Raw genomic sequence first — 25543 nt, 5'->3', positions numbered from 1 at the left:
AAGATAGCCTCCACTACCTCTGCTTTTGTTAGAGTCTCTAATTAATTGATAACACTATTGAGTAAAATGTAAACTTATATCTGATGTATTATACATTTTTTATGTGAAATAAATTCCACAACAACTACGAATAAACTAAGTGTAAATCCAAAATATTTCTAAGAAACTGAAGAGCTTAGCTTCAAGCATTTCAGCATGTCCTGGTTTAGACCAGCAGATGTAGCTGTGAATTAAAATAGGGAATGTGCACTGCTCTCCTTCAGCCAGTAGATGGCACCCTTCTTTTTTTTGAACTGGGTTTATAACGATTTAATAGGATTCAAGGTTGCTACCAACCATTAATTATTTGACAAAGGGACTGATTCTGATTTACCTAATTTACCCAGAATAATCATATCAATTATTTATTGAGTGCATAGATCTGGACCATTTCTGTCCAGCATTTTCTAAGATTTGTTTTCTTTAGTCGAGGAAAGATAACAGTTCTCAGGAGTTGGGGCAATCTCACAATTATCCTCCAAACTCTCTGAGAACTGAAATGTAGTACTGCTGTCTGCAAGACGCAGAGTGGGTCATATAATAAGAATTTGCTTAGAGAGTCTTAAAACCGAAGCCTTCCACAGTAATGGTCTGCTGGGAGCCCTGTCTTGGCATAGTGCCTGGCTCAGGGTAGACCCACAAATGTCTTTTGAATGAACAAATTCATAAACACTACTGCTTTTTAAAAGGTGTGCCCTTGAAAAACTATCAGTGGTTCATTTTTCTGTGAGACTTCTCAGATACGGATAGCAATCTGATATTCCTATTGGTCTATAGGACAGTACACTCGTATTCTCACGTTTTAAAGACATGAAGATATAAAAAGATTCCAAGTGTCCTTGTATTCAGCAGTGCCAATCAGAAAACAATTTTTCTTGCCCAACCATCTTCTTTAGGCCATAATCCTCCTACAGTTGCCATAAAACAAAGAAGTTCACATTCTAGAAACTAGAATAACACCAGATAGCCCATAAAGCCTAAGTTCTTGAGCATATAACTTAAACTAAATATCTTAACTTTGTTGGCCTATGAAAGTTTGGATGGATTCATTATGACTCTTCTCGTTCAAAGGTTATTTATATTTTAAAATTTCTTAAAACTTTATTATTCAGCTTATGACCCACATTACTAAGTTCTGGAAACATCCCCTGACAATTCCGTCAAGTCAATTTAAAGTGCTAAAAGACCATCATTTTTATAGAAACTACAAGCTTAATAACCTTACTATTAAGTATCTCATGCCCTCAAGTATATTTCACACATGGTCAAAGAAGTTCTATGAACTTCTAAGCAACTGTGTTTCATTTCTAGCATAAATTAATAAAAATTTAAATGGCAGTATTACTGTTAAAGTAATACATATTTAAGGGACATACAGAAAAGTGAAATAAAAAAATCGACTCCCACACCCATAACTCATCCACACATTTCTACTGCACATATTTCCCCCCAGTTTTTTCCACTTGTTTTCAAGTAACTGCTCTCATATTATATATACAAATGAATCCTGCTTTACCATTATACCCTAAGCATTTTTCTACTGCAGATGAAGGCTAAAAGGAGGCCTTCTCTTTTATGAGGAAAGAATGGCCCAGTCCTCTACCTAACTGACATTAATTAGAAAGCCGGGCGATGAGGCCCACATTGAAGATACCCAGGAAAACCAGTGAAGTCATCAAGAATGTGTGGATCACAGCACAATTAAAACCAAATTTACTCCTTCCCCCTCACTCTGGCCCCTTTCAACTACATCTCTATTTTCCTATCTTAGCTGGGGGAGGTAACATCGGAAAAAAAACCTAGGTTCTAAAGACTATCAGACTTGGATCCAAATCTTGACTCTGTCAGTTATAAGCTGTGTGATCTTGGACAAGTGACTTAACCTCTCTGAGTCCCAATTTCCTCACTTATAAAATGGGGGATATTACTATCTGCTTCATAGTCACTGTGAAGATTAAATAACCCGCTATGTCTAAAAGTCTGTTATGATGCCTGCAACGGAAGGAGAGACTTTATACTGGCCAAAAGCAAAACGCGGCTGACAACAAAAATCATCCCAAATAACTTTTCCATGTAAACACAACTTAAACAATTACTAGCCAGCAGAGTTACTTTAAAAATAAAGGTTAGTCAGACTAAAAGAAAAGCAGCATCTATCTGTCTGTCCATCAGTATACTCTGAGTAAAACGTACAATAATGCCTACGTTCAGTTATGATTAAACCAAATGGGAAACCTTCGGTAATGCCTATAGTAGTATTATTACTTAGCACTCCCCCTTTACTTTCTCCCCCTTTACGGAATCGCTCCGGTCAGCATACTCACATGCTGACAATTCTCCCAACTTAAACAAAAAACAAAAACCGCCTCTCTTGATCTCAGTCCCCCTTCCAGCTACGACCCCATCTCTTTCTTTACCCGTAGAGCAGAATTTAAGACGTGTCTATACAGACAATCTCTCTTCTCCGTTCTTTCGGACCCACTCCACCCAGGCTTTACCCACCAAGGACTGCCACACCGCTGACTCGGCGAACTGCCGAGTCTCATCTTACATGATTTCACGCCACTATACACCTTCTTCACCTGGCGTCCAAGTCACTGTTCTCCCGGGTTTTCTCCTTTGCTAATTTCCTCCATATTTCCCAACCTCTAAACCTTGGGAGTGCCCAGAGCTCTTTCCTTGGACTCTTTTCTCTCTCTGTTCAGTGCCTTGGTGAGCTCATCTGGTCTCCTGGCTTTAACTACTATCCACATACTGAAGACTCTCAAACTTACATCTTGACCTTGTACCTCTCCTCTGAACTCCAAACTTCTGTATCTAACTGCTTGCTTGACTCTCCACTTTGCTATCTAACGGATTATTTCAAACTCACAGGCCCTGTGAGTGACGGAGCTTCCGACGTTATCCCCGAACATCTGCTCCTCTCACGCTGTCCCCATCCATCTTCCAGCTGCTTAGGCCAAAAGCCTTGGAGATCCTTGACTTCATTTTTTCTCTCACCTCTCACATTCGAAGTGAAACAAGTCCTAGTTGACTCTACTTCAAAATATATCTAGAACCTCTTCTCTTCAACTCCCTTGCTGCCACCTGTACCAAGCCACCGTGAGTTCTCACCTGTCACACATGGCCTGGTCCACTGAACTTCCTACCAGTAGTTTAAAAAAAGCCAATCATTCCCAGTATGGAGCTGTTTAGCCTGGGGTGTAAGTTACACACACACTTCTTGGAAATCAGGCATAGTTAGTCACAGAAAGTAGAATAAACATTCAGACAGCAATTACAGCACCGTAGTTACTTACACTGTGAACTCCTAAAGCTTTCCAGACTGCGAAGCTGATCACACCAACCCCACACCACGCATAAAGTGAGCCCCAGCCCAGGGCTCGCAAGGCAAGGGAAGACCCGCTCTCTGGTAAGACAGCTGTGGCCATACTTCCCTGCAATGGAGAAAGAAAGGAAAAAGCATCAGTTCAGAAAGTATAATTATTTTGGGAATGTTTGACGCTCACGACTCTCGGAATGTCACCGTAATTTTGGGATGCCAGACGAACCCAAGTTCAAAAAGCAGCTTTGTTACTTAATAACTACAAGACTTAGGTCACAACTCCTCTGACTGACGGATATTTGAGTAGGCAGGGCATTGCCAGGAGCTGCGGCTGGGTACTAGAGAGAAAAAGACAAATAGAATAACTTCTTTCTGACTAAAAATTTCAGTCACTGGTGCGGGGGATGGGGGGTGGACACAGACACATAAAAGTTAACTGTGATCTAAATGGAATGTGCAACAAAAGAACTATACCCAGGGCACCACAGTCCCAGAGGAGGATACATTATCTACTGCTGCAATTAGAGGAAGCTTTAAGGAGGGGTTCCTCAAAGAGGTGAACTAATAGAAGTCACTGTGAAGACTTTCTCACATTGAGGTCTTTCATCCATTTTGAGTCTATTTTTGTGTGTGACTTGTAAATGTATATGCAAAATGTGTGGCACACAGTAGAAACCCAACTTGTGGCAGCAAGTCATGAGAAAGTAGGAAATAAACAATGACTCTCCTTTTGGGTTTTAAGGCCTCTTATTATGGTAAAAAAATCTATAACCATAATAACTGAACAACTTTCAGCCTACAGCACACGAACTTGACAGAGAAGACACGGAATGCGATGCATGCTTCAAAAGCATATAACCATCCCATCACTGAAAGCACTGGTTACTGATTATTTTTCTCCAAAACTTTTCTTTGCTCTTTTTGCCTATTAATTATCCCAGAAAAGCCCTAAAACATTCTATCAGGTTCCCTCTGGGTTCTGTTCACTGGCATCTTCATTAAAACGCCATCAAACTGATCAGCTAATGTAATAAGATAGCAAATTTGTAATGTTTGGTCTTCCTTCTGGAAACAAATTTCCATTTACTTGGGGTAAAAAAAGCCCTTCTTCTTAAGAACAACTTCCTTTATACTGCTCATCCCACTGAATAATCAAGGTTTGTATCACGTGCTGTGGTTAAGAATGTTATTGGTGGCACAGAGAAAAGCTGGGCTTACCTGTATCTTCAGGTCTCACACCGTGCCCTGACCTATTTGTTGACTTAACACTTGTCTGTAATACACCTGAGACCCAACCAGATTTTCAAGAGATGATTCTTTATTTTCTGTGATCGAAACAACACGCTACTCTCCCTTTTCTCATGTTGCTGTAATTTCAGACCAGTTCACTAGACACCACAGAGCTCATATAAATTCACTAACTTCTAACTAGCCTGAATTTTCATCCAGAAGCAATACCATTAACCAAATATTATTAAGAGGGTCAATTTAAGTGCCTAAATTTTATTTTAGAAACTTAAGTTAAAAATTCCTTATTTCCTTGGGAAGGACAGAAATTATCTATGTATTATGTATGTGCATGTGTTTTTAAAAGGGACCTTAGCTTACACCTTCCTCTGTTTATTCAGTAAAGGACAAAGAAAAATCAATGTTCATTTGTTCAGCATTTACTACTCCCTTTCCACTAGTGTGAGACTCAGCTAAGATACTGCAGTTAAGACTTTAAAGAAATGATGACCATCTTCCTGAAATAAGAGCAGTGTAGGGTGTCCCCAACTAAAGCTGGTCATTTTTAGAGTCCTGAGTTGCAATCTGTATCTGTATTATAACGAATGCTTCGATTCCAGGCTAGCACACAGAAGGCTATTTAAGTAAAAAATTGCTAAAAATAGTATAATTTCCTCACCAAGAATAAGATGGAAAGAGTGCCATGGTGAGCAAGTTGTTTAATCCGTCTGTGCCTCAGTTTAATGGGGACAGCCTAATAACAGTGTATCATGGGGCTGTGATGGGGGTTCAAGGAACAGCAGCAGCCAGCACGTGGTAAGCACTCAAATGCTCGATATTATCTTCACTACTAATGTCAGGGAAAACTGCCAGGCGGCGACTCTGAAATACACTGCCTAAGTGGGATTCTTAAACCGGCGCTTGCTAAGTGTAAATGCATTACCTGCTTCAGAACCTCTGAGCCTCTCAGACACGGTCTGGATCAATGGTAATGCTCTAATTCAGATGCTCCCCCAGAGGAGAGGCAGAACTTTACACAACATATTTAACCAGCCAGAACAGTAGTTCTCAAACTTTCTGGTCTCAGGATCCATTTCTACTTGGATCCCAAAGACTTCTGCTTGTGTGGATTATACTTACGAATATTTAATATATTAAAAATTAAAACTAAGAAATTCTTAAATTTTAAGTATTAATTTAAAATTTTTAATTTAATTTTAATTTAAATTTTAAGTATTCATTGAAAAGTATTCATTTAAGTATTCATTTAAAAATCAACCCAGTAGGGGCGCCTGGGTGGCTCAGTGGGTTAAAGCCTCTGCATTCGGCTCAGGTCATGATCTCAGGGTCCTGAGATAGAGTCCCACGTGGGGCTCTCTGCTCAGCAGGGAGCCTGCCTCCCCCCCTCTCTCTGCTTGCCTCTCTGTGTACTTGTGATCTCTCTCTCTCTGTCAAATAAATAAATAAAATCTTAAAAAAAAAAAAATCAACCCAGTATAGGTGAATAGAAACCTATTCTTATGAAAACAACTGCCTTACAAAAGAATTTAGTGCCAAGAAGCAATGTTTTACGTTTTGATTAATCTTCTAAATGTTTGGCTTAATAAAGGACAGATGAATTTTCATAAATGCTTCTGTATTCAATCTGTTGCAATATGTTTTTTGATGGAAGAATGTGAATAAAATCCAGTCTTCCAGAGATCTGTGGTTGGAAAAGGGACAAGTATTTTAACAGCCTCCCTTCTCTGACACTCCACCGAAACTTCCCGAATAGCTGCCTGTACTCTGGAATCGGAAGTCAGACCGATGAGTTTTTTGCACTTTGTTACATTAAAATCCATTCATCTCTTTTGTATTTCAAATGGGCTTTTTATTCATGCATTAGGATCATTCAGGAAATACTGATTTACCAATTTATACAGATCTTTCCGAGGCTGACACCATTTATTAAATATTTAAAATACCAGCAATCTCATCAGGAGAGCCTTACGTATCGAGCACCTATCATACTCCAATGGCATGTTTCCCAAGATCTAATTTTCACATGCAAGCTTCAGTTTTTTTCATTGACAATAAATACTGACAAGCGCTTGCTTGAGAGATGACAGGCTTATTTTGTTCATTTTGAAGATAACATCTGCCAAATACCCACTTCTGAATAACTATAGTTTGTCAGTTGCTCTTTCAAATACAATATGATATTACATGAAAAAAAGCAGCTGGTTCAGCATGCAACTTAATCATACAATCATACAATCATACAATTGCTTTTCCTAGAGAAAAACGTCTCTGGTATAGATCAGAAGGGCTTTATGATACTTCCCATTTTTTCATGTGGAATAGTAATCAAGTGTTAAGATTTAATCAAATCAACACTTTTACTGCTATAACAAGGACATTCTCACGCAACGAGGTTTTTTTTGTTTTGTTTGTTTCATTTTGTTTTTGAAACTACAGAGGCATGGTAACAGAGAACACAATGACTGCTAGTACAGTTTGGTGCCACAGCCTTGATTACACTAACGCACCAGCAGTTTTACCCCCGCAAATGACTTGGGATTATTATGAAAATAGTTTTGACTTTACAGACCCTCAAAAGAGTCTCAAGGATTCTAGGGCTCTGTGGACCACAGCTTGACAACCACGTTTGATAGGGCATGTGTGATAATCAAATCTATGCAAATTGTACTGTTAAAACTTCGCTATCAGGCCTTACTGATTCCTTCTACAAGATGTATTTCTGCACGGAAAATATTCTGTAATACAGGGGGAAAATGACCACAGTTTCATCACAGTGATTTCTGTAGTTCCATTTAAGTCTCGAGTATGCAGATGGGAAGCAAAGGCATCTTAAATGTGGTCTTTTTCCTTTACAGTATTTACAATAATTAAGCATGATATCCAATTATTAAAAATGTAAGTGGAGAGGGAACTTGACTGGTTTATGATTTTTCATGTAACACTGTTCTTCCAAGCAAACATCAAATTATAATTATATAGTTAATTGTGTCAATATTTAGTATCTGTCTCCTGCACCAGATGCTAGCTTCCTGAAAGGCAGATGTTTTGTTCATTCTTCTATCTCCTGTACCTAGCTAGCACAGTGCCTGATACATAAAAGATCCCAAGTTAACATCTGAAGCAATGAAATGATGGATAAAGAAGTCATACGGTACGAAGAGGGCAGAGACAGGACACGTGCAAACAAGTAATGACAAGTCAATGAGAAGAAAAATCCTCATCAACTGGGGTATGACCACATGAGTGATTACTTAGTCTTGCTCACAGAGAAAGAATTTTCTGCCTTAAGTAGCTTGTGGTCATTCACCCCAAACTGAGCCCTTATGTGTCAGGGACTTTTCTGGGGAGCGGGGCTGCAGCAGCACAAAGCATGTGTGATCTCTGGGCTCAAGGAGCTGACCCATGTTTTTCATCGATGATAAGATGCACTTTATTTCAACAATTGGACATTTCTGAAAAAGAAATGCCTCTGGTGGGGCGCCTGGCTGGCTCAGTCAGTAGAGTATGAGACTCCTGATCTTGGAATCATTCAAGCCCCAGGCCGGGTGTAAAGCTTAAATAAATAAGTAAATAGAAATGCTGCTGGGAATCAGTATTGTATCAAGAATTTAACTGGCATCATTTTTTCCCCCAGAGGTGTATAAAATACTGGGCCTCTTACAACTGATAGGGAATTACCCCGATTTAGACTTAGTCATGTTGTAAACAGGAAATGTACTGGATAGCTTTCCAAGTCTTGTGCTGCTAAAATTTAAGAAAAAGAAATCACATAACTAAGTACTTCTCTTTTCTTTCTTTTTTTTTTTTTTTAAATAAAGATTTCGTTTATGATTGAGAGAGAGAGAGAGAGGGCACAGAGGGAGGAGAAGCAGGCTCTCCACTGGGAAGAGAGCCCCACATGGGGTTTGATCAGGACTCCAAGATCATGACCCCAGTTGAAGGCAGACACTTAACCAACTGAACCCCCCAGGTCTCCCTAAATACTTCTTTCTAAATGAAAATAAAGACCATTGGTTAATTGGTACACTTCTTGAATCTAGGTATGTAGGTTTACTTCTTAAAACAACATGAAAGTCCACCAACATTTTCTTTACTTCTCCCATGCAAAACAGCTGCCAATTATGTGTAAACAATAACAATGCTATGAATGGATTTCCGGGTCACAAACCTTATTGAACCATTCAGGGCTTTTCTTTTTAGCCAATGATAATGTCGTAACAAATCCCGCTAGCATTCCTGCCGCAGCCACAGTACCAAGGAAAACTCCACCTGCCAAGAGTTTTGGGGGTAAGGCGAGGAGAGGTATTAAAGAGAAAGAAAGAAAGAGAAAAAAAAAACCACCTTAAGAAGTTGTACCCAAGTTAAGTTCAGACACTATTTCAATTACATTTTAAGTCACTTTGAAATGTGAGAACGAAAGCTAGTCAGCTCTGGCCAAAGGTAAACCGTAGGGGTGCGAAACCTGCGTGACCTCACGACCTCTGGTTCCTGAGATCATTCTGCGGGGTCGTTTCCAAGTGCTGGGAAGTGGCCCAGGGTCCCTTTCCCTCTTCCCAGGGACGGTTTGGGAGTTTCTCCCGGGGAGGAAAACAAGCTAGTGGAAGGTAGGACAAGGGACGGGAGAAACTGCAGAGCGGATGGGGAAAATGCAGCACACAGGACACCTCACGGGCCCAGCCCCCCAGCCCAGGGGAGTCTCCACCCTGCACCCCGCACGACCCCTGACCGGCCGATCCCCACCGGCTAAACTCAGGGGCAACCCAAGGTTAGGTCTCCCAGGGCGGGGGGTGTGTGGGAATGGCGGCTCCAGCGCAGGCCCGGGAGGAGCTCGCCCCGACACCAGCACCTCACCACACCACACCTTTCACCAGGAAAAGCCGATCGTCTGTGGAACCCGGAGCCTCGAGGCCTGAGGACGGCGGCCCATGCCCAGCACCTGCCGTCTCCATGTTCGTAGGACTCCACCGCTGCGTCCGACGCCAACTGGGGTCGGGGGGAAGCGAGAGCGAAGCGGAGGAGAAAGGTTCCGCTACCGGCTCTCCCTGTGCGTTCAGAATACCGGTCCGGGGACCGGCCGAGGGTCCCAAACCCTCTCACCTCTCCCCCCGAGCCGCGAGGAAGGCGTGGTGGCTGCACGTGGTGTCCCCACCCCAACCTCGGGGTCTGGGCGGAGGGGCGCGGGGCGCCTCCAGCTCGGGCCTTTAGCCCGAAAGCCGCACTTGAACAGGACAGCGTCTTATCGGCCGCAGTGCTCGGCTCGGACTCTGGGAGGCAGTGAGCGGTCGCAGATGGCGCGGCGAGCCCAGGGCCGGCGGGTTCGAGACCCTGGAGCTCTCCGTCTCCCGATCAGCCTTCGTTCCACCCAGGGATTTAACCAGCGCTAATATTTCACGATTCTAAAAAGCAGGTCTATGTCTTCTCTTTGTACTTTTCCGGGAAATTTCGTAGCAGTGCTCACGTGAGGTGTAAGGGGCAGGTTTTATCGCTGGAAGAGAGCCAGCCCCAGCTCCGCTGCGATCGCCTCCGTCCCGTGCTTTGATTGATGGACCTACCGAGCAGGGCGGGCGGCTGTCCTGCTGGACTGGCGTTAGACAAGCCAACGGGGACAGCCGAGGACCACCCTGAGAACTTGCTAACGCAGATGTCCAGGTTGCACCAGAGCCCTTCTTGCGGGGAGACGCTGGTGCTGGCCGCCCCCAGATGGGCTTGGGCTTCTGTCTAGGAGGCTGATCTGCAACGGTTGTGGATTCTATAAATGGTCACCGAGAGGAAGAGGCTGGAAGTCGTAGAAAATCTTTTCAGCCTCTCAAACACCGACGCATGACATCATCTTTTAAAATGAGACAATCTGTCATTTGTTCATTCTGAACACTCGCACAAAGGCCATGAACTTCTTCAGGATGGGGATGGAGATTTTTATTCAATTTTAGATTCCCTGGCTCTCAACTCCTTACCTGGTTACACATAATAAATTCTGGATGAATGAGTAAATGAATGCATTAGTTAATTACAATTAGTAGCTCAAATCTGGGCTCAGGTCCTAAGTCACTTCTCTGTTAGGTGAACTTGGCTGAGTTATTTAGGCTCTTTGCCTCAGTTTCCTCATATATAAAAGAAACTGACATTACCTGCCTTAGAAGTTGCTGTGAGAATTAAAGGAAGCAATAAAAATAAAGAAGTTAGCGTAGTGCCTGGCACAGATAGATACTCAATACATGTTAACGCTAGCTATCATAACTTTCAATTCCCACAGCTATTTCACAGCATTGCCTATGGAAATTTTTAAATTATAGATGCCCAGGGCCTACTGCTGAAGATGATTGCTCTGAAGGTCCATGCAGGGCAGTTTAAAAGCTCCACTGGGGGCTCTCTCTACCGCTCTAAAAAAAAATTAAAAAATAAATAAATAAATTTTAAAAATTAGGGGTGCCTGGGTGGCTCGGTCAGTTAAGGGTCTGACTCTTGATTTCTGCTCAGGTCATGATTTCATGGTCCTGAGATTGTGCCCCGCCCCATGCAGAGCCTGCTTAGGATTCTCCCTCTCCCTCTGGCCCTCTCCCCCCAAAATAAAAAAAAATATTTTTTAAAAAAGCCCATGGGGTTTCAGATGATCAGTCGGGTTGAGAACTACTGCTCTGTTGGTGCCTTGGAAATACAAGGCCAGAGTCTGAAAGGCCCCTTTAAACTGGTAAATACTGGGCTCACTTGTTGAAGGTATTAAGGACTCATCTTTTCTCCTTTCCCTCATACAAAAAAGTGATCCCAGCAGCTAATATTTATTGAGTGCTTTCTATATGCCTGGCTTTGTGCTAAGTGCTTCAAATATGTTATCTCATTTAATTTTCTTGATAAACTCAGACCAATTAACTTGCTCAACTCACACAGCTGTTAAAAAGCCGAGCCAGGAAGCAGCTCTATTTTTAAAAGCAACAAAAGCAAAAAGAAATAAGTGGGACTATCACAGGCCAAAAGCTTCTGCACGGTAGAGGCACCATCAACAAAATGAAAAGACAACCTACTGCATGGGAGCGAATATTTGCAAATTGTATAGCTGACACGGAGCTAATACCAATATATAAAGAACTCATACAACTCAAAGGCAAAAAGAAAAAAAATCACACGGGCAGAGGATCTGAGTAGACATTATTCTGAAGAAGACAAATAGCCGGCCAACAGAGCCATGAAAAGATGCTCTACATCATTAACCATCAGGGAAATACAAATCAAAACCACAGTAAGAATCACCTGACACCTGTTAGAATGGCCCTTATGAAAAAGACAAGTGATAAGTGTCTCTGAAGATGTGGAGAGAAGAGAACCCTTCTACACTGTTGGTGGGAAAAGACTGATGCGGCTGCAATGGAAAACAGTACAGATGCTCCTCAAAAAATTAAAAATAGACCTACCATATGATCTAGCAATTCCACTCTGAATATTTATCTGAAGAAAGTGAAAACACTATCTTGGAAAGCTGTACCCATGTTCATTGTAACGTTATGTATAATAGCCAAGGTATGGAAGCCACCTAAATGTCCATCAATGGACGAATGGATAAAGAAATTGCAGTATACATATTTAATGGAATATTCAGCCATAAAGCGAATGAAACCTTGCCATTTGCAACAGCATGGATGAGCCTCGAGGACATTATGTTAAGTGAAATAAGTCACACAAAGAAAGACAAATACCGTGTGACCTCTCCTGTGTGTGCGATCTAAACGAACAAACAAACAAAATAAAAATGAAAAAAAGAACAAGCAAACAAAAAAGAAGACCACAGATACAGACATAGATACAACGGTGGTTGCCAGAGGCAAGGAAGGGGTAGAGGGTAGGAGAAATGGGTGAAGGGGCTCAGAAGTAAGTAGAAAACAAACAAACAAATAAGTAAAAGCAATTCTGTCCGAGTCCTTATCCACTAACCCAGTGGTCCCTAAGCTTGAGCTTGGTAACTGGAATTTCCCTGAAGGGCCTCACTCCCAGAGTTTCTGATTCAGTGGGTCTGCATGGGGCCTGAGAACTTTCATGTCTAACGAGTTCACAAGTGGTGCTGCTGGTTAGAGAGATCCTCTCTCTGCTTAACTCTTACAGTTTATACCTCTTAAAGCACTTCAGCTGGAATTGTCCACTTCAGCACTTGGAATTGTCTTCTCCCAAGACGGCTCAGAGAGGACATGTCCAGGCTACCTAGTTCCCCATCTTTGCCGCCCCCCACCCATCCCTGCCAAACCACAGACATTTTTTATTTTAAGACTTATATTACTATTTACTGTAAGGAATAGAAGAGAGAGAAGTCATGTTTAAATTTAGGGACATTACAGCACCCTGTCGTCTAGAGCCTGTTTTCATTCTGAGGCAATATCAACCATCCCTGCTGGATCCCTTTCTGCTTCTGTTCCAAGGGCTGCTGCTCACAAACGTCTATCTTCATTCTAATTCTCCAAAGCAGAGGACAGCATTCCTCCTTCCTACCCCTAAGTTCAGTTTCCTAGGATACAGAGGGTGAAGAGCAATGAAGGCAAACCCATGGGTAATCTTTGCCATGGTGAGAAATGTGCACTTTGAAGATCCTTGTCAGACACACGCCTTGAGAGGAGAGACTGGGAGCCCCTTGGATGAGGCGACCTTATCGTGTGGGGAGCTCCCAAACCCCATTCCTCACTGGCCCTAGGCTCCTGTCCTTTGCTCGGTTCCAGATTCCAGAAGGTGGTGATCCCAAGACCTGGGAAGCCTACATGAAACCAGGATGGGGAGTCCCTGGCCTTGAGATTAGAACCACAGTCCAGGCATCCCAATTAGGACACTTAAAGAAAATGCATTTTAAAGACAATGTTAACCAAGATCTCCTATTTCTGCGGTTTGCACAGTTAGGGACTTCGGGTGCCATCAAATTAACTGGCCTGCTCTCCAATCCTACCTAGACTGGGTTCTACAAGAATGAGTGATGCGATCTCCAAACAGGTGATTTGCAGATATTTGGAACACAGTGTCTCTGCAAGACAGGCTCTGCTGGTTCTGAAACAGCAAGGTGGGGCATATGCTGAGCATGGGTCCCTGTGGTCAGACATTTACAGAAGTTTGGTGCTCCGTGTGATGGGAGCAGGACTGGTGTTTCAGTGGAAGCGTGATTCCCTTTTAGGAAAATGTAATAGAAATGTCTTGCAAGCAAAGAAGCTGCTGGGAAAGCAAGCTCATCTGAGACCGACTCTTGCTATTTTGGTGTTTGTTTTAGTCAGCTGAAAGTCCATACCATCTATGCATCTGACCACATTCTTATTTCAAACCTTTGGGCTCCTGTGGATTCTATTTCAAGTTTCAGTGGCTAGAAAACCTGTTAGCATTATGGTTTCCCAGAACGTGGGTACCCTCGCTCTCTCTAGTTCCAAACACTGACAGGCTTTTTTCCCCATCTATTTTAAAAACATTTCTTTTGGAGCTTTAATTTCTCCCTGTTTAAAATATGAGGGTGAATTCTTTTTTAAAACCTGATAAATGTCACATATTGGTCATTCTTCTCACTGCTTCTTGATATAAGATAGTTGTCAGAAATAGAGCTCAGAGATCTTTAAAAGCTGTTGCCTAATTAAATGTGTACCTAGGAAAACGGATCTGCTGGGCTTTATGTGGAATTATTAACAAAGGTTACCTTGAGGGAAGAGGGGAGGTGAAACTTTCTAATCATATTTCATCTTTCTGTCCTAATAAGCAAAATGCTGACCAAAGCAACAGTTTTACAAATTCCTATAATGTTTCCAAAAAAAAATTTAGCAAGAAACTTGTATTCCTTTAATGAAAGGGGGGAAACAAGGAAGAAAAACAATAAAAATACTTTAAAAATGTATCTCATCATTTAAAGAGATTTTTTTTTCTGTGTAAGTAGAAATATTATGTAGGTTTCCAGAGTAATTCACCAAACTCTTTAGCAGGTATCCAGTGACAACACTTGGATAGCGAGGGAGTAAGAGTGAGAAGCGTATGTCCCCTGGAGAGACTTTAGGCTGGTGGAGAGCCCTTGCCAAGTGTATATCCCCCAGCTTGATGTTCTCAGAGTCTCTTGAATTCTTCCCAGTCTCTGCTCCAGACTCCCAGAGTTATAGCTGCCTTGAAGTGCACTACAGTCAATACCATGCAGCGGAAGTGCTAAGAAGGGTAATGATTCCTCTGCAGTGAGCTGAAACTTGACTTTCAAAGGTTGTATCTCATCACTCACTTCCGGCATCTCTTTACTTACCTCTTAGAATAGTATCTCTAACTGCCCCAGGCTGAATAATAGAAGTCTGTCTTCATCACAGTAAATGGAAGTTGCCATTACAGGTACTTACTCTCCTCTCAATTTGTCTTCATGGTAGAGAGTATCTTTCCTATCTCCTTCTATGCTCACAGCTGGATTGTTACTGTTAACGAGAGACCAGAAATCATTTTGAAAGCTGTTCTGTTTCACGAGCCACAGATATTTCCTTATAAAAGATCGATGCATATAATTTCCTTTAATGATAGTCCTCGATCTTTTGAGGATCAAATATGCTCACATGTGTTCAAGCATTTTGTAAATTGTCAAGTTTTCTGGCAATAAAAGGCATTCTTAATTTTAGTCCCATGTGTGTCCCAGTCAGAGAAAAACCCTTTAACACTGCCAAAAGTAAAACATATTTCCATCTGTGCATTTCATTTTTCCAGTATTTCGTACACAGGCACACACATTTCATTATTGTTTTTTTTTGGTGAATTATTCTCTCCTGACGGATTAAAGTTAATCAACTACAAAGTGACTGAAAACAGGTTCTATGACATATGTGATGAGGAGTGATAAATTACTTTTTGAACAAATTCTGTGGTCAGATTGATTTTAATTCTCATTCATTGAGAGGTTTAATTGAATTGATTGAATTGAATTAATTGAATTGAATTGAATTGATTGTGACGGTCTGAGGGGCTGGGTTTACTCTGGTGAAGGAAAGAGGCCCTTGGCTCATTGGGAGCTTAGAGTTCCAGGATCCTCCATTTTCTAATTTACTGGCAATTTCATCAAAGCGTCTTTCCATTTCCGCCTTCAGGGAAGGTGGAACTTCATTTCTTAACTTCATGTCTTCTACTTTGTGCCTTAACAAGTTCAGTATGATCTAAAGCAACTTTTATTTCCTGCTTGAGACCCCTGCGGTGCTTCAGGTCAATTGTTGTTGCATAACGTGGGTCTAGAACACCTAGGAGATTGTTATGCGTCTGTGCTGAGCCTGGATGGTCCAGGTCTTGGAACTTAGAGGATAGGGGCTGTTTCCCAGAATTAGGCTCAGCAACTGAAGCCTCACAAATGATTCAGAAGCAAGTAGGCTTGTCCTGGGGAACAAAGCCCATGCTTATGGGGTCCTGGCAATAGAGGGCTGTAGTCCTGGTGGTCTGGTTGTGAGATGAAGTAGCTGTCAAAGCAATTAACATGGTGTTCCAGAATTCAGGGCAGAGGAGGGAGTTCAGAACTTCAGGTGAGAAGGTCAGTGTCATCAAGAGACTTGCCCATGGATAACAGCATCCTGACCTTCCACAGAACCCAAGACCTAGAGGTTGTAACTCCTAAATGCAAAGGCACAGCCCAGGCAAAGTGAAGAGCCCGTGACCAGGATCCCAGCTGTGACAGAGTCAGTGGGCTTTTGGTGCGGAGTCGGTGAGGAGACTTGAGAGGTCCGCAATCCATAAATAGAGTCCATGAAGTCAGGTCAAGGTGAAGGCTGGGTCTCTCGGTAGGTCTAGAAGTGGGTCTAGAGGTAGAGGACTGGAGGAGAAGGATGGAAGCAGACAGGCCCCTGCCTTTGGTTGTGTGATGTGTTCACATGCACACGGGCCTCCACCCCAGAGGACAGGGGCTGGAAACTAGCCTGTGTTCTGCTCACAAGCCCGGTACTCTGGTGCAGGTCACCCACTGCACCTGGAAAGGGCTGCCTTTTCTGGTGCACAAAATGGTACCACCTGGGCCAGTATTGGATTGGCAAACATGATGTTCAGAGGCTAGGAGCCAATTTAAAAAATATCCCAACTAATGGTAGTCTACCTTGTATTAAGACAGAAAAAGAAATATGAGAAAGATTTCAAAGTATCCAGGGCTGGAATGTCAGAAAGAACTGTGTGGCCCTAAAATGCATTGAGATTCACCGTGCCTCTGGAATTCGGAGAATAAGTCAGAAAAATGTCGCCTTTGAAGAGTGCTAGCATGCTTCAACTCCTTGAATTTACTTTTAAAGAATACATCTGTGGCCTTTGAACAATTTTTCTTTTGTAATTCTGGCTCACCGACTGTTCTCTCTGTGTTACAAAAGCAGTGTCTACAGTTACTTCTCACTGGACAGTATACTTTCATTTTAGTAACGTATTTTACTGAGATTTGACCCCTTTGATTTATTCTTGCTTGTAAAAATAATAACCTCTTAAAACGTGATTATATAGTGTGATAAAATATTTCACAATATAGTAAATTACATGCCACTTAAAAGATGATGTCTTTTTTAGGTCAAATGTACCAGGACCCAATACCCTTTTTAAAACATTCAAAGCATTTGATGGATTCATTGTGGAATGCACTATAAATAAATACAACCTCCAAATTCCAGACAATGAAAATATGCTAGGGGATACATCAAAGCTACGACCAAGGTAGAAAGGTAGAAAGAGCCTGGACGGGTTGTCTGGAAGCCAGTCCTGCCAGTAACGGGGCATCATTGTCTCCATATCTCTTAATATGGGCTTCATTTGCCTTCTCCATAAAAGGGAGGACTGCATAGATCAGCACTCTTCAGCACTGTTTAGCGCTAAGAAAGTAGCTTTGATAGCATGCCAGTTCCAGAAGGCTGTTAGGTGTTACCTGGGGAAAAAACGTTTTGTCATCAAATAAGTTTGGCAAACAAAATATAACAGGTTTCTTTGCTTTGGGGCTTCTCAGAGTCCTCCAGAGGACCTAGTAAGCAGCGATTCTCTAACTAATTTGGCCAATGAAATCTCTGTTGAGGAATATCTTTTGTGCCTTAAGACTATAGTTTGAGAAAGACTGACCTAGTTGGTCACTAGGATTGTTTCTACTCCCCCCAAATTCTGATTCTAGCTCAGTTTGGAGAAACGAGGTTATTCCGTTTAGAGCGTAGAAAACAACTCCCCGCCTTCCTTTTGCAGCTCAAGGGCAGATCTAAAATTTAATGTCTCCGCTCTGCAGCTCATCTGAACCCTCTGGGTGGTCGGAAGAGCAAAGACCAGATTTCATGGAGGGGTCGAAGCTTCCATTAGACTCAAGCCAGAAATAATGTCTCACTTTCCCATGTCAAATTTAAAGCTGTTCTTCACATTCTAAAAGAGAAGAAAGAGAGAGCTATGTGTGTGTGTGGTTGGGGGGGCGGTTTGGGGAAGCCAAAATGGTCATGAAGAATCTACTTCATTCCAGTCAATTAGGAAGAAAAATGCAGTCCCCAAAGCATATTTCTGAATTGGTATAGTGGAGAAACCAAAAATACACTGACTTACAGTAGAATTAGATTTACTATTTCAAGCCCTGCTATATATTTATCCTTATTTGGTTGCTTTTCTCAGAGTTGCAGGACTCTGAGAAAAGTCACGGAGTCATCTTGCGTCCAGGAAGGATTTCACTCAAATGCTCCTCATGACAGATCCCGCAGGGGGGTCTCCTCTTGATTTCGGATCCTAGAGCAACCAGTTGGCTGAGGCACATCCTATCTCCCACGTGATTTTTCTTAAAGGAGCTCAGTGTGCTGGGGGCCTGGGAGCCATTGGTCCTGGAGGACTTCAGTCTGCCCGTCACATCCTCAAGCTTCTCAGAACACTAGCTCTAGGCGGTTCCATTTGCGGAAGTTTCTGTGTTCCACGTCACATGGTCCAGTGGTGCTGGCCAAAGCCAAGGGGACCGGGATCACCATTAGACCCAAAGACAGTCTTCTGGGGGCCAACTACTCTGCCCAGGAGGAGCCCCTTGCTGCCGGCTTCACCCCATCTGTAGCACGTGTTTCAGCTTCTCTCTCTCTCTGTCTCAACTCTGCTTCTCCCTCCTTGTCCTGAAGCTGTCCTCTGTGGTGTCCTCCTCAGCCCCCCTTGCTCTGGCTGCCATACTGTCCCGAGAGGGGTCTTTCACAGTGCAGGTGCTACCTCTTATGCCTCTTTGCCCAAATGGAAAAAAACTCACCCTCTCTCACAGAAAATTGTCCCCCATAACCACTGAACACTTGCCCACCCGGCACCACATGCTTCCTGCTCACACACCGTCTGGAAGCCAAGGCCCTCATGGTTGCCAGGAGCTGAGCAGCTGGCTATTCCTCCCATTTTTCTTTTCTTTTCTTTTAAAGATTTATTTATTTATTTTAAAGAAGGAAAGAGAGAACATGAGTGTGGTGAGGGAGAGAAGCAGACTCCGCCTGCCTGGGAGCCTGGAGCAGGATACAGGACTCGATCTCACCACCCTGAGATCACAACCTGAGCTGTAACCAAAAGATGGACACTTAACCAACTGCAGACCCAGGCCCCCCGATTATTCCCATTTTTACTTGTGGTGAATTCTGAGGCTCCCTCCCCAGCCTCAGCCTGTCATGCAGGTCACTCCAGGGGCCATATCCTAGGCTAGGTCGGGGCTTCTCCCCATCTGCCCTACTCCCCTGCAGCACTGTGCCTGTAAGCAACCAGGTCAACCAGAACTCTGGGCACTATTGTACTGGTATTTCAGAAGACTTTTGACAAAACCCCTCATTTCGTAACTTTATTACTAAGGTTGGTTGTTTTTGAAGTTGGCTGAGCACCTTGTGCCCAAAGAGTCTTAATTTACATACCACTTGGAAGGAAACCCCCGAGGCCATGCTGCAGGCTATTCAATATTTGTAAGCAACTTGAACCTAGACCCTGGAAGGAATGACTATTACATTTTACAGATGGCACAAAACAGGAAGCTTTAATTATTGAATGAGTGAGATGAAAGAGAAATGCCTTAAGATGGCTTAGGCAGACTCCACAAAAGTCGGACTTGAACAGACTTTAACGAAGACAAATCAAATTTGCAGAAAATAACCAAGTGCAGGGTGGGGGAAATTTGGCCTGGAGTGCTTCCTGTGAAAAAGACATGGACCATTTAGTTGGCCTGTGTGAGGACTGGCCACTCAGCATCCTCAGAGAGCAGGGAAGATGTAGGGGACAGTGGCTTGGAAACAGGAAGAACTTCTCAAACTCAACACCCAAAAAACAAATCATCAAGTCAAAAAATGGGCAGAAGACATGAACAGATACTTCTCTAAAGAAGACATACAGGGGCGCCTGGGTGGCTCAGTGGGTTAAAGCCTCTGCCTTCGGCTCAGGTCGTGGGCCTGGGGTCCTGGGATCAAGCCCCATGTTGGGTTCTCTGCTCCGTAGGGAGCCTGTTTCCTCCTCTCTCTCTGCCTGCCTCTCTGCCTACTTGGATCTCTGTCTGTCAAATAAATAAATAAATAAGAAGAAGACATATAAATGGCCAACAGACACATGAAAAAACACTCAACATCATTAGCCATCACGGAAATTCAAATCAAAATCACAGTGAGATACCACCTTACACCAGCTTAGAATGGCAAAAATTGACAAGGCAGGAAACAACGTGTGTTGGAGAGGATGTGGAGAAACTGCATTCACACTGTTGGTGGGAATGCAAGTCGGTGCAGCCACTTTGGAAAACAGTGTGGAAATTCCTTTAGAAATTAAAAATAGAGCTACCCTATGACCTGGCAATTGCACTACTGGGTATTTACCCCAAAGATACAGATGTAGTGAAAGAACGGGCAACTGCACCCCAATGTCCATAGTGACAATGTCCATAATAGCCAACCTGTGGAAAGAGCCAAGATGCCCTTCAACAGACGAATGGATAAAGAAGATGTGATCCATATGTACAATGGAATATTACTCAACCTTCAGAAAGGATGAATACCCACCATTTGCCTCGACAACTGGAGGGGACTATGCTAAGGAAATAAGTCAAGCAGAGAAAGACAGTTATTCTATGGTTTCACTTATGCGTGGAACATAAAGAATTGCAGGGAGGACATTAGGAGAAGGAAGGGGAAAATGAAGGGGGGAATCAGAGTGGGAAACAAATCATGAGAGATAATGGTCTCTGGGAAACAAACTGAGGGTTTCAGAGGGGAGGGGAGGTGGTTGGGGGGATGGTGGGCCTGGTGATGGGTATTAAGGAGGGCACAGATTGCTTGGAGCTCTGGCTGTTTCACGCAAACAATGAATCATGGAACACTACATCAAAAGCTAATGAGGTACTGTATGGTGACTCACATAACATAAAAATAATAATTACAAAAGGAAATCTTAACCATGTTGTCTCAGAAAAAAGAGCTGAGGGTAAGTGCTAGAGAAAGAGGTAGAGTCTCTCAGGAACCATGGGGGAAAGAAAGACTAGGTAGATTTTGTTTCAAATAAAAACATTTTAAAAATCTGAAAAGTCCCCCGAATGGAATGAGGAACTTGAATTATATTGTTTCCTATCACTAGGACTTTCTGAGTGGAAGCTGGATTAACATCTAATGGAGATGGTGTAGAAGAAATTCATGCCTGAGCGACAAGGAAGAAACTCCAAGAAGGCTTTTGTTGCAGCTCTGCTAACTCAGCTCTGCTGTCTCCGAAACTTGGTTTTGTCCACAGGGCGAGAGCAGATTTATCTCTCTGGGAAAGATCACATTAGTCAGGCTCATGAGTTCAAATGCCAATTTAATACTGTGTAAATATGGTAAGAACCATAACCGGAAGTCAGGTAACAGTCAGAAAGTTGCATGTGACACCTCTCTTTTAGGCTCTGGCAGGTAAAGTAGATAAAAACAAGTAAGGAAAACTTCTAGAAAGAACTGAGGGTTCTATAAGGTGGTCAGCTGTGAAATCAATATTATAAAAATCATTAGCTTTCCTATATATTAGCTAAACTGATTAAAATTCAAAACAGGGGAAAAAAAGATGCCAGACATGAAAGAAGGCTTGACAATGGCATATCTCTGGTTCCCCCAAACTTACCTGTCCGGTTGTCAGTTCTTCTCAGCTTACAAATATCATGCAATTCCTGCTGAAATCAAACTAGAATCATTTAAAAAACTTGACAGAATGCGGGGCACCTGGGTGGCTCAGTTGGTTAAGCATCAACTCTTGATTTCAGTTTAGGTCATGATCACAGGGTTGTGGGATCGAGCCCCAGGTCTGGCTTGATGTTCAGCAGGGAGTCTGCTTGTCCCTCTCCCTCTGCTCCTTCCTTGTGCATTCTCTCTCTCTCTCTCTCTCAAATAAATAAATAAACAAACAAATAAAGTCTTAAAGAAAACTTGACAGAGCTATTAAAAACTCATCTGAATAATAAACATTCAAAAAAGTCAAGAAATTTTGGAAAAGCCTTATGGGAGGGATTGCCCTGCAATGTTAAAGGCATAATGTTACCTTAATTGAAGCACTAACCATAGACAGGAACAGCCGACTGGATCCATGGGATGGTGAACAAACATATTTCAAATTAGTAGAGAAAGCCCCCGAAACAATATGGGGACAACTAACTGATTATTTGGAAAAAATGTCTTTGATTTCTATCTCCTATTACAATGAAAACTTAAAAGCAATGTAAGAAAGTATAGATAACTGCCTAGTGGGAAACTTCCTTGGGTTGAGGAACAACTTTTAAAGCATGAACCAAAAAATAAATGTAGATATTGGTCCACTTACAACGGGGTTATGCCCGGGTAACTCATTGTGAGTCAAAAATGCATTCGATACACCCAGCCTACCAAATACCACAGCTTCGCCTGGGCTGTCTCCACCGTGCTCAGAATACTTACAAAATCATGGAACACACAGACTGTTTTATAACAGTGTTGAGTAGCCCATATAATGTATTGAATTACTATATCAAAAGTGAAAAACAGAATTCTGTATGGGTACAGAATGGTTGTTAGTGTCCTCAGGTCTCAGGGTGACTGGAGCTGCCTAGCATCATGAAAGAGTTTGCCTGCATGTTTCTAGCCCTGGAAAAGATCCGACGTAAAAATTTGACATATGTTTTCTACAGAGTGCCCATCACTTTCACACCACCGCAAAACTGAAAAATCTCGAGTTGAACCATGGTAAGTCAGGATGGTCTATATAGATCAATTTGACCATATAAATCTGGAAACTGCTCTGTGGCAGGTAGTGTAAATTTGCTCACATACTCCCATCTCCAGTTCTTTGTGTTGCCTCCCCTCACCTACTGCTCGGAGTGACCATGTGACCAGTTCTGGCCAATGGGGAATGCAAGTTGGTGCAACCTCTTTGGAGAACAGTGTGGAGATTCCTCAAGAAATTAAAAATAGAACTTCCCTATGACCCTGCCATTGCACTGCTGGGTATTTACCCCAAAGATACAGATGTTGTGAAAAGAAGGGCCATCTGTACCCCAATGTTTATAGCAGCAATGGCCACGGTCACCAAACCGTGGAAAGAACCAAGATGCCCTTCAACGGATGAATGGATAAGGAAGATGTGGTCCATATACACTATGGAGTATGCCTCCATCAGAAAGGACGAATACCCAACTTTTGTAGCAACATGAACGGGACTGGAAGAGTTTATGCTGAGTGAAATAAATCAAGCAGAAAGAGTCAATTATCATATGTTCTCACTTATTTGTGGAGCATAACAAATAGCATGGAGGACAAGGGGTGTTAGAGAGGAGAATGGAGTTGGGAGAAATTGGAAGGGGAGGTGAACCATGAGAGACTATGGACTCCGAAAAACAATCTGAGGGGTGTGAAGTGGCGGGAGGGTGGGAGGTTAGGGTACATGGTGGTGGGTATTATGGAGGGCACGGATTGCATGGAGCACTGGGTGTGGTGAAAAAATAATGAATACTGTATTTCTGAAAATAAATAAATTAATTTATAAAAAAAAAAGAGTCAGCTGGCATTGTCTCTTCCTCTACCCTCTTCCTGCCTGGAACACAGATCTGATGGCTAGCGCTGCAGCAGCCATTTAGTGACCATAAGATAATAAGCAGAAGGAGGCAAGAGGGGCAGGAGTGTTAGCCAGATTCATTCCAAAGTCAAACTCATTCCTAACTGAGTCTGAGCTCAAGGCAAAACACCGTATTGCAATAAAAGGTAAATAAAAAGCTGGGATAAAGATCTGCAATATATATCACAAAAGTTAATATCCCTATTAATACAAAAACTTCTAAAATAAGAGATCCCCAATAAAAATGGGCAATGAAGATGACCAGGAAGATAGATACAAAACTCAAATGCCTAATAAATCCATGAAAAAAAATTTAGCTGCATTAGTAATCAGAAAAATACATATTAAAATAATGACCTAATGATTTATCACCTATAAAAATTGGCAAACACTGTAACAATTATAATATTTTCTGGAAAGCAATCTGGCAAAATGTATCAGAAGTCTTGGAATGCCCATGCCCTTTGGGAGTCTGTGCAGAGAAATGGTTAATGAGGTGCAAAGATTTGCACACAAGTCTGTCTCCTGTAGTGCTTTTGGTAATTGAAAAATGACGGAAATGGCAGAAATGTGCAATAACAGATCTCTGGCTAAAGAAAAGATAGGATTGCCTACCTAAAAAATATGTATTCATTAATCTGTGGTAGAGATATATTTGTCAACACACAAAGATGCTCATTATTTTTCAGTGAAGTCGAAAAACACCTCAGTAAGGATGAAATATTTCTATTTTTGTTACTATGTATGCTTGTGTATTTGTATGTGTGAAAAATGGCACCGGAGAAAATAAATCAAGGTATTAACGTCATCCCTGAGCTTGGTCCACATTTTCTGATTATTTTTGTAATTAATGTATTGTGGGGTTGGGTGGCTCAGTTGGTTAAGTGTCTGCCTTCAGCTCAGGTCATGACCCAGGGTCCTGGGGTCCAGCCCCGCATCAGGCAGTCTCTGCTCAGCGTGGAGCCTGTGTCTCCCTCTGCCTGCCTCTGTCTCTCTCTGACAAATAAATAAAATCTTTAAAAAAAAAAAACACCCACATGTATTGAAATAAGAAAATCATTACTCTAAAAACAATTCTTGGTGAGCACAGAGTTGAAACATAGGGAATGAAAAGAATTGATGATTTAATGGTATTTGGCAGAGATAAGCTGAGGCGTTTGTCTCACGAGAAGGATATCAGCACATTCTCAGTTCTTCGCGGTTGTTCTTCTGGAAGCTAATTCATGGGAGTACAGCTGACGTCTGTTTTTTGTGATTCTCCTTTTCCTGGTCTCTTCTGACTGATAGATTTTTGCTTTAGGTAGTTTAATATATTCAGGTCTTTTTTTTTTTTTTAAAGGTTTTTATTTATTTATTTGACAGAGATCACAAGTAGGCAGAGAGGCAGGCAGAGAGAGAGGGGAAAGCAGGCTTCCTGCTGAGCAGAGAGCCGGATGTGAGTCTTGATCCCAGGACTCTGGGATCATGACCTGAGCCGAAGGCAGAGGCTTAACCCACTGAGCCACCCAGGAGCCCATAATATATTCAGTTCTGCTGAAGCCGAGCCTTCCAGTTCTAAGGGCCCTTCAACACATAAGGTGACTTGGCATTTCTCTGTTCTGATCCAGGACATGACTTAAAGTCGAGCCCTCTGAGATTAATTTTAGTTTCCTGATTTCCAAGATCTGGGGAGGGGGAATGATGCGGGTGTGCCTCATGGTAATTCCTATAAATGTTGACTGAGCCTGTATGAGTCCAGGTCCTCCTGAAAGACAATTAGTACTTTGCCTTAAAGGGAGGGAGCTCTGAGAAGGCAGAAGGAGTAACGACAGCACAGTCTTCTGACAGCTTGACTCTGAACTCCTGTGCTGACTTCTAACTTCTCATTTTTCCTATTTCTTAATACACCAGCCATGTGTCAGACCGGCAAGGACTGTATTTCCTTTACTGAACTCCTCCACTTCACTTCCAAGT

The 25543-nt window shown here is 42.4% G+C and overlaps 1 protein-coding gene across 1 annotated transcript in view; it reads right to left on the bottom strand.

Annotated features, from left to right (window-relative positions):
- TMEM242 (transmembrane protein 242) overlaps positions 1–9654 on the bottom strand; it is a 29132-nt gene extending 19478 nt beyond the window's left edge. Inside the window, exons 1-3 of the mRNA XM_032338631.1 lie at positions 9474–9654; positions 8781–8881; positions 3339–3476 (exon numbers count right to left, since the gene is read on the bottom strand). Of these exons, the coding sequence (XP_032194522.1) occupies positions 3339–3476; positions 8781–8881; positions 9474–9561 (327 nt within the window). The 5' untranslated portion in view covers positions 9562–9654. The remainder of the gene's footprint in view (positions 1–3338; positions 3477–8780; positions 8882–9473) is intronic.
- Between the last annotated feature and the right edge of the window lie 15889 nt (positions 9655–25543).

The sequence above is a fragment of the Mustela erminea genome, chromosome 4, assembly GCF_009829155.1.
Source record: "Mustela erminea isolate mMusErm1 chromosome 4, mMusErm1.Pri, whole genome shotgun sequence".
NCBI classification, from domain to species: Eukaryota; Metazoa; Chordata; class Mammalia; order Carnivora; family Mustelidae; genus Mustela; species Mustela erminea.
Note: the sequence above shows the minus strand (reverse complement) of the source record. Positions and strands in the feature narration are given on the sequence as shown.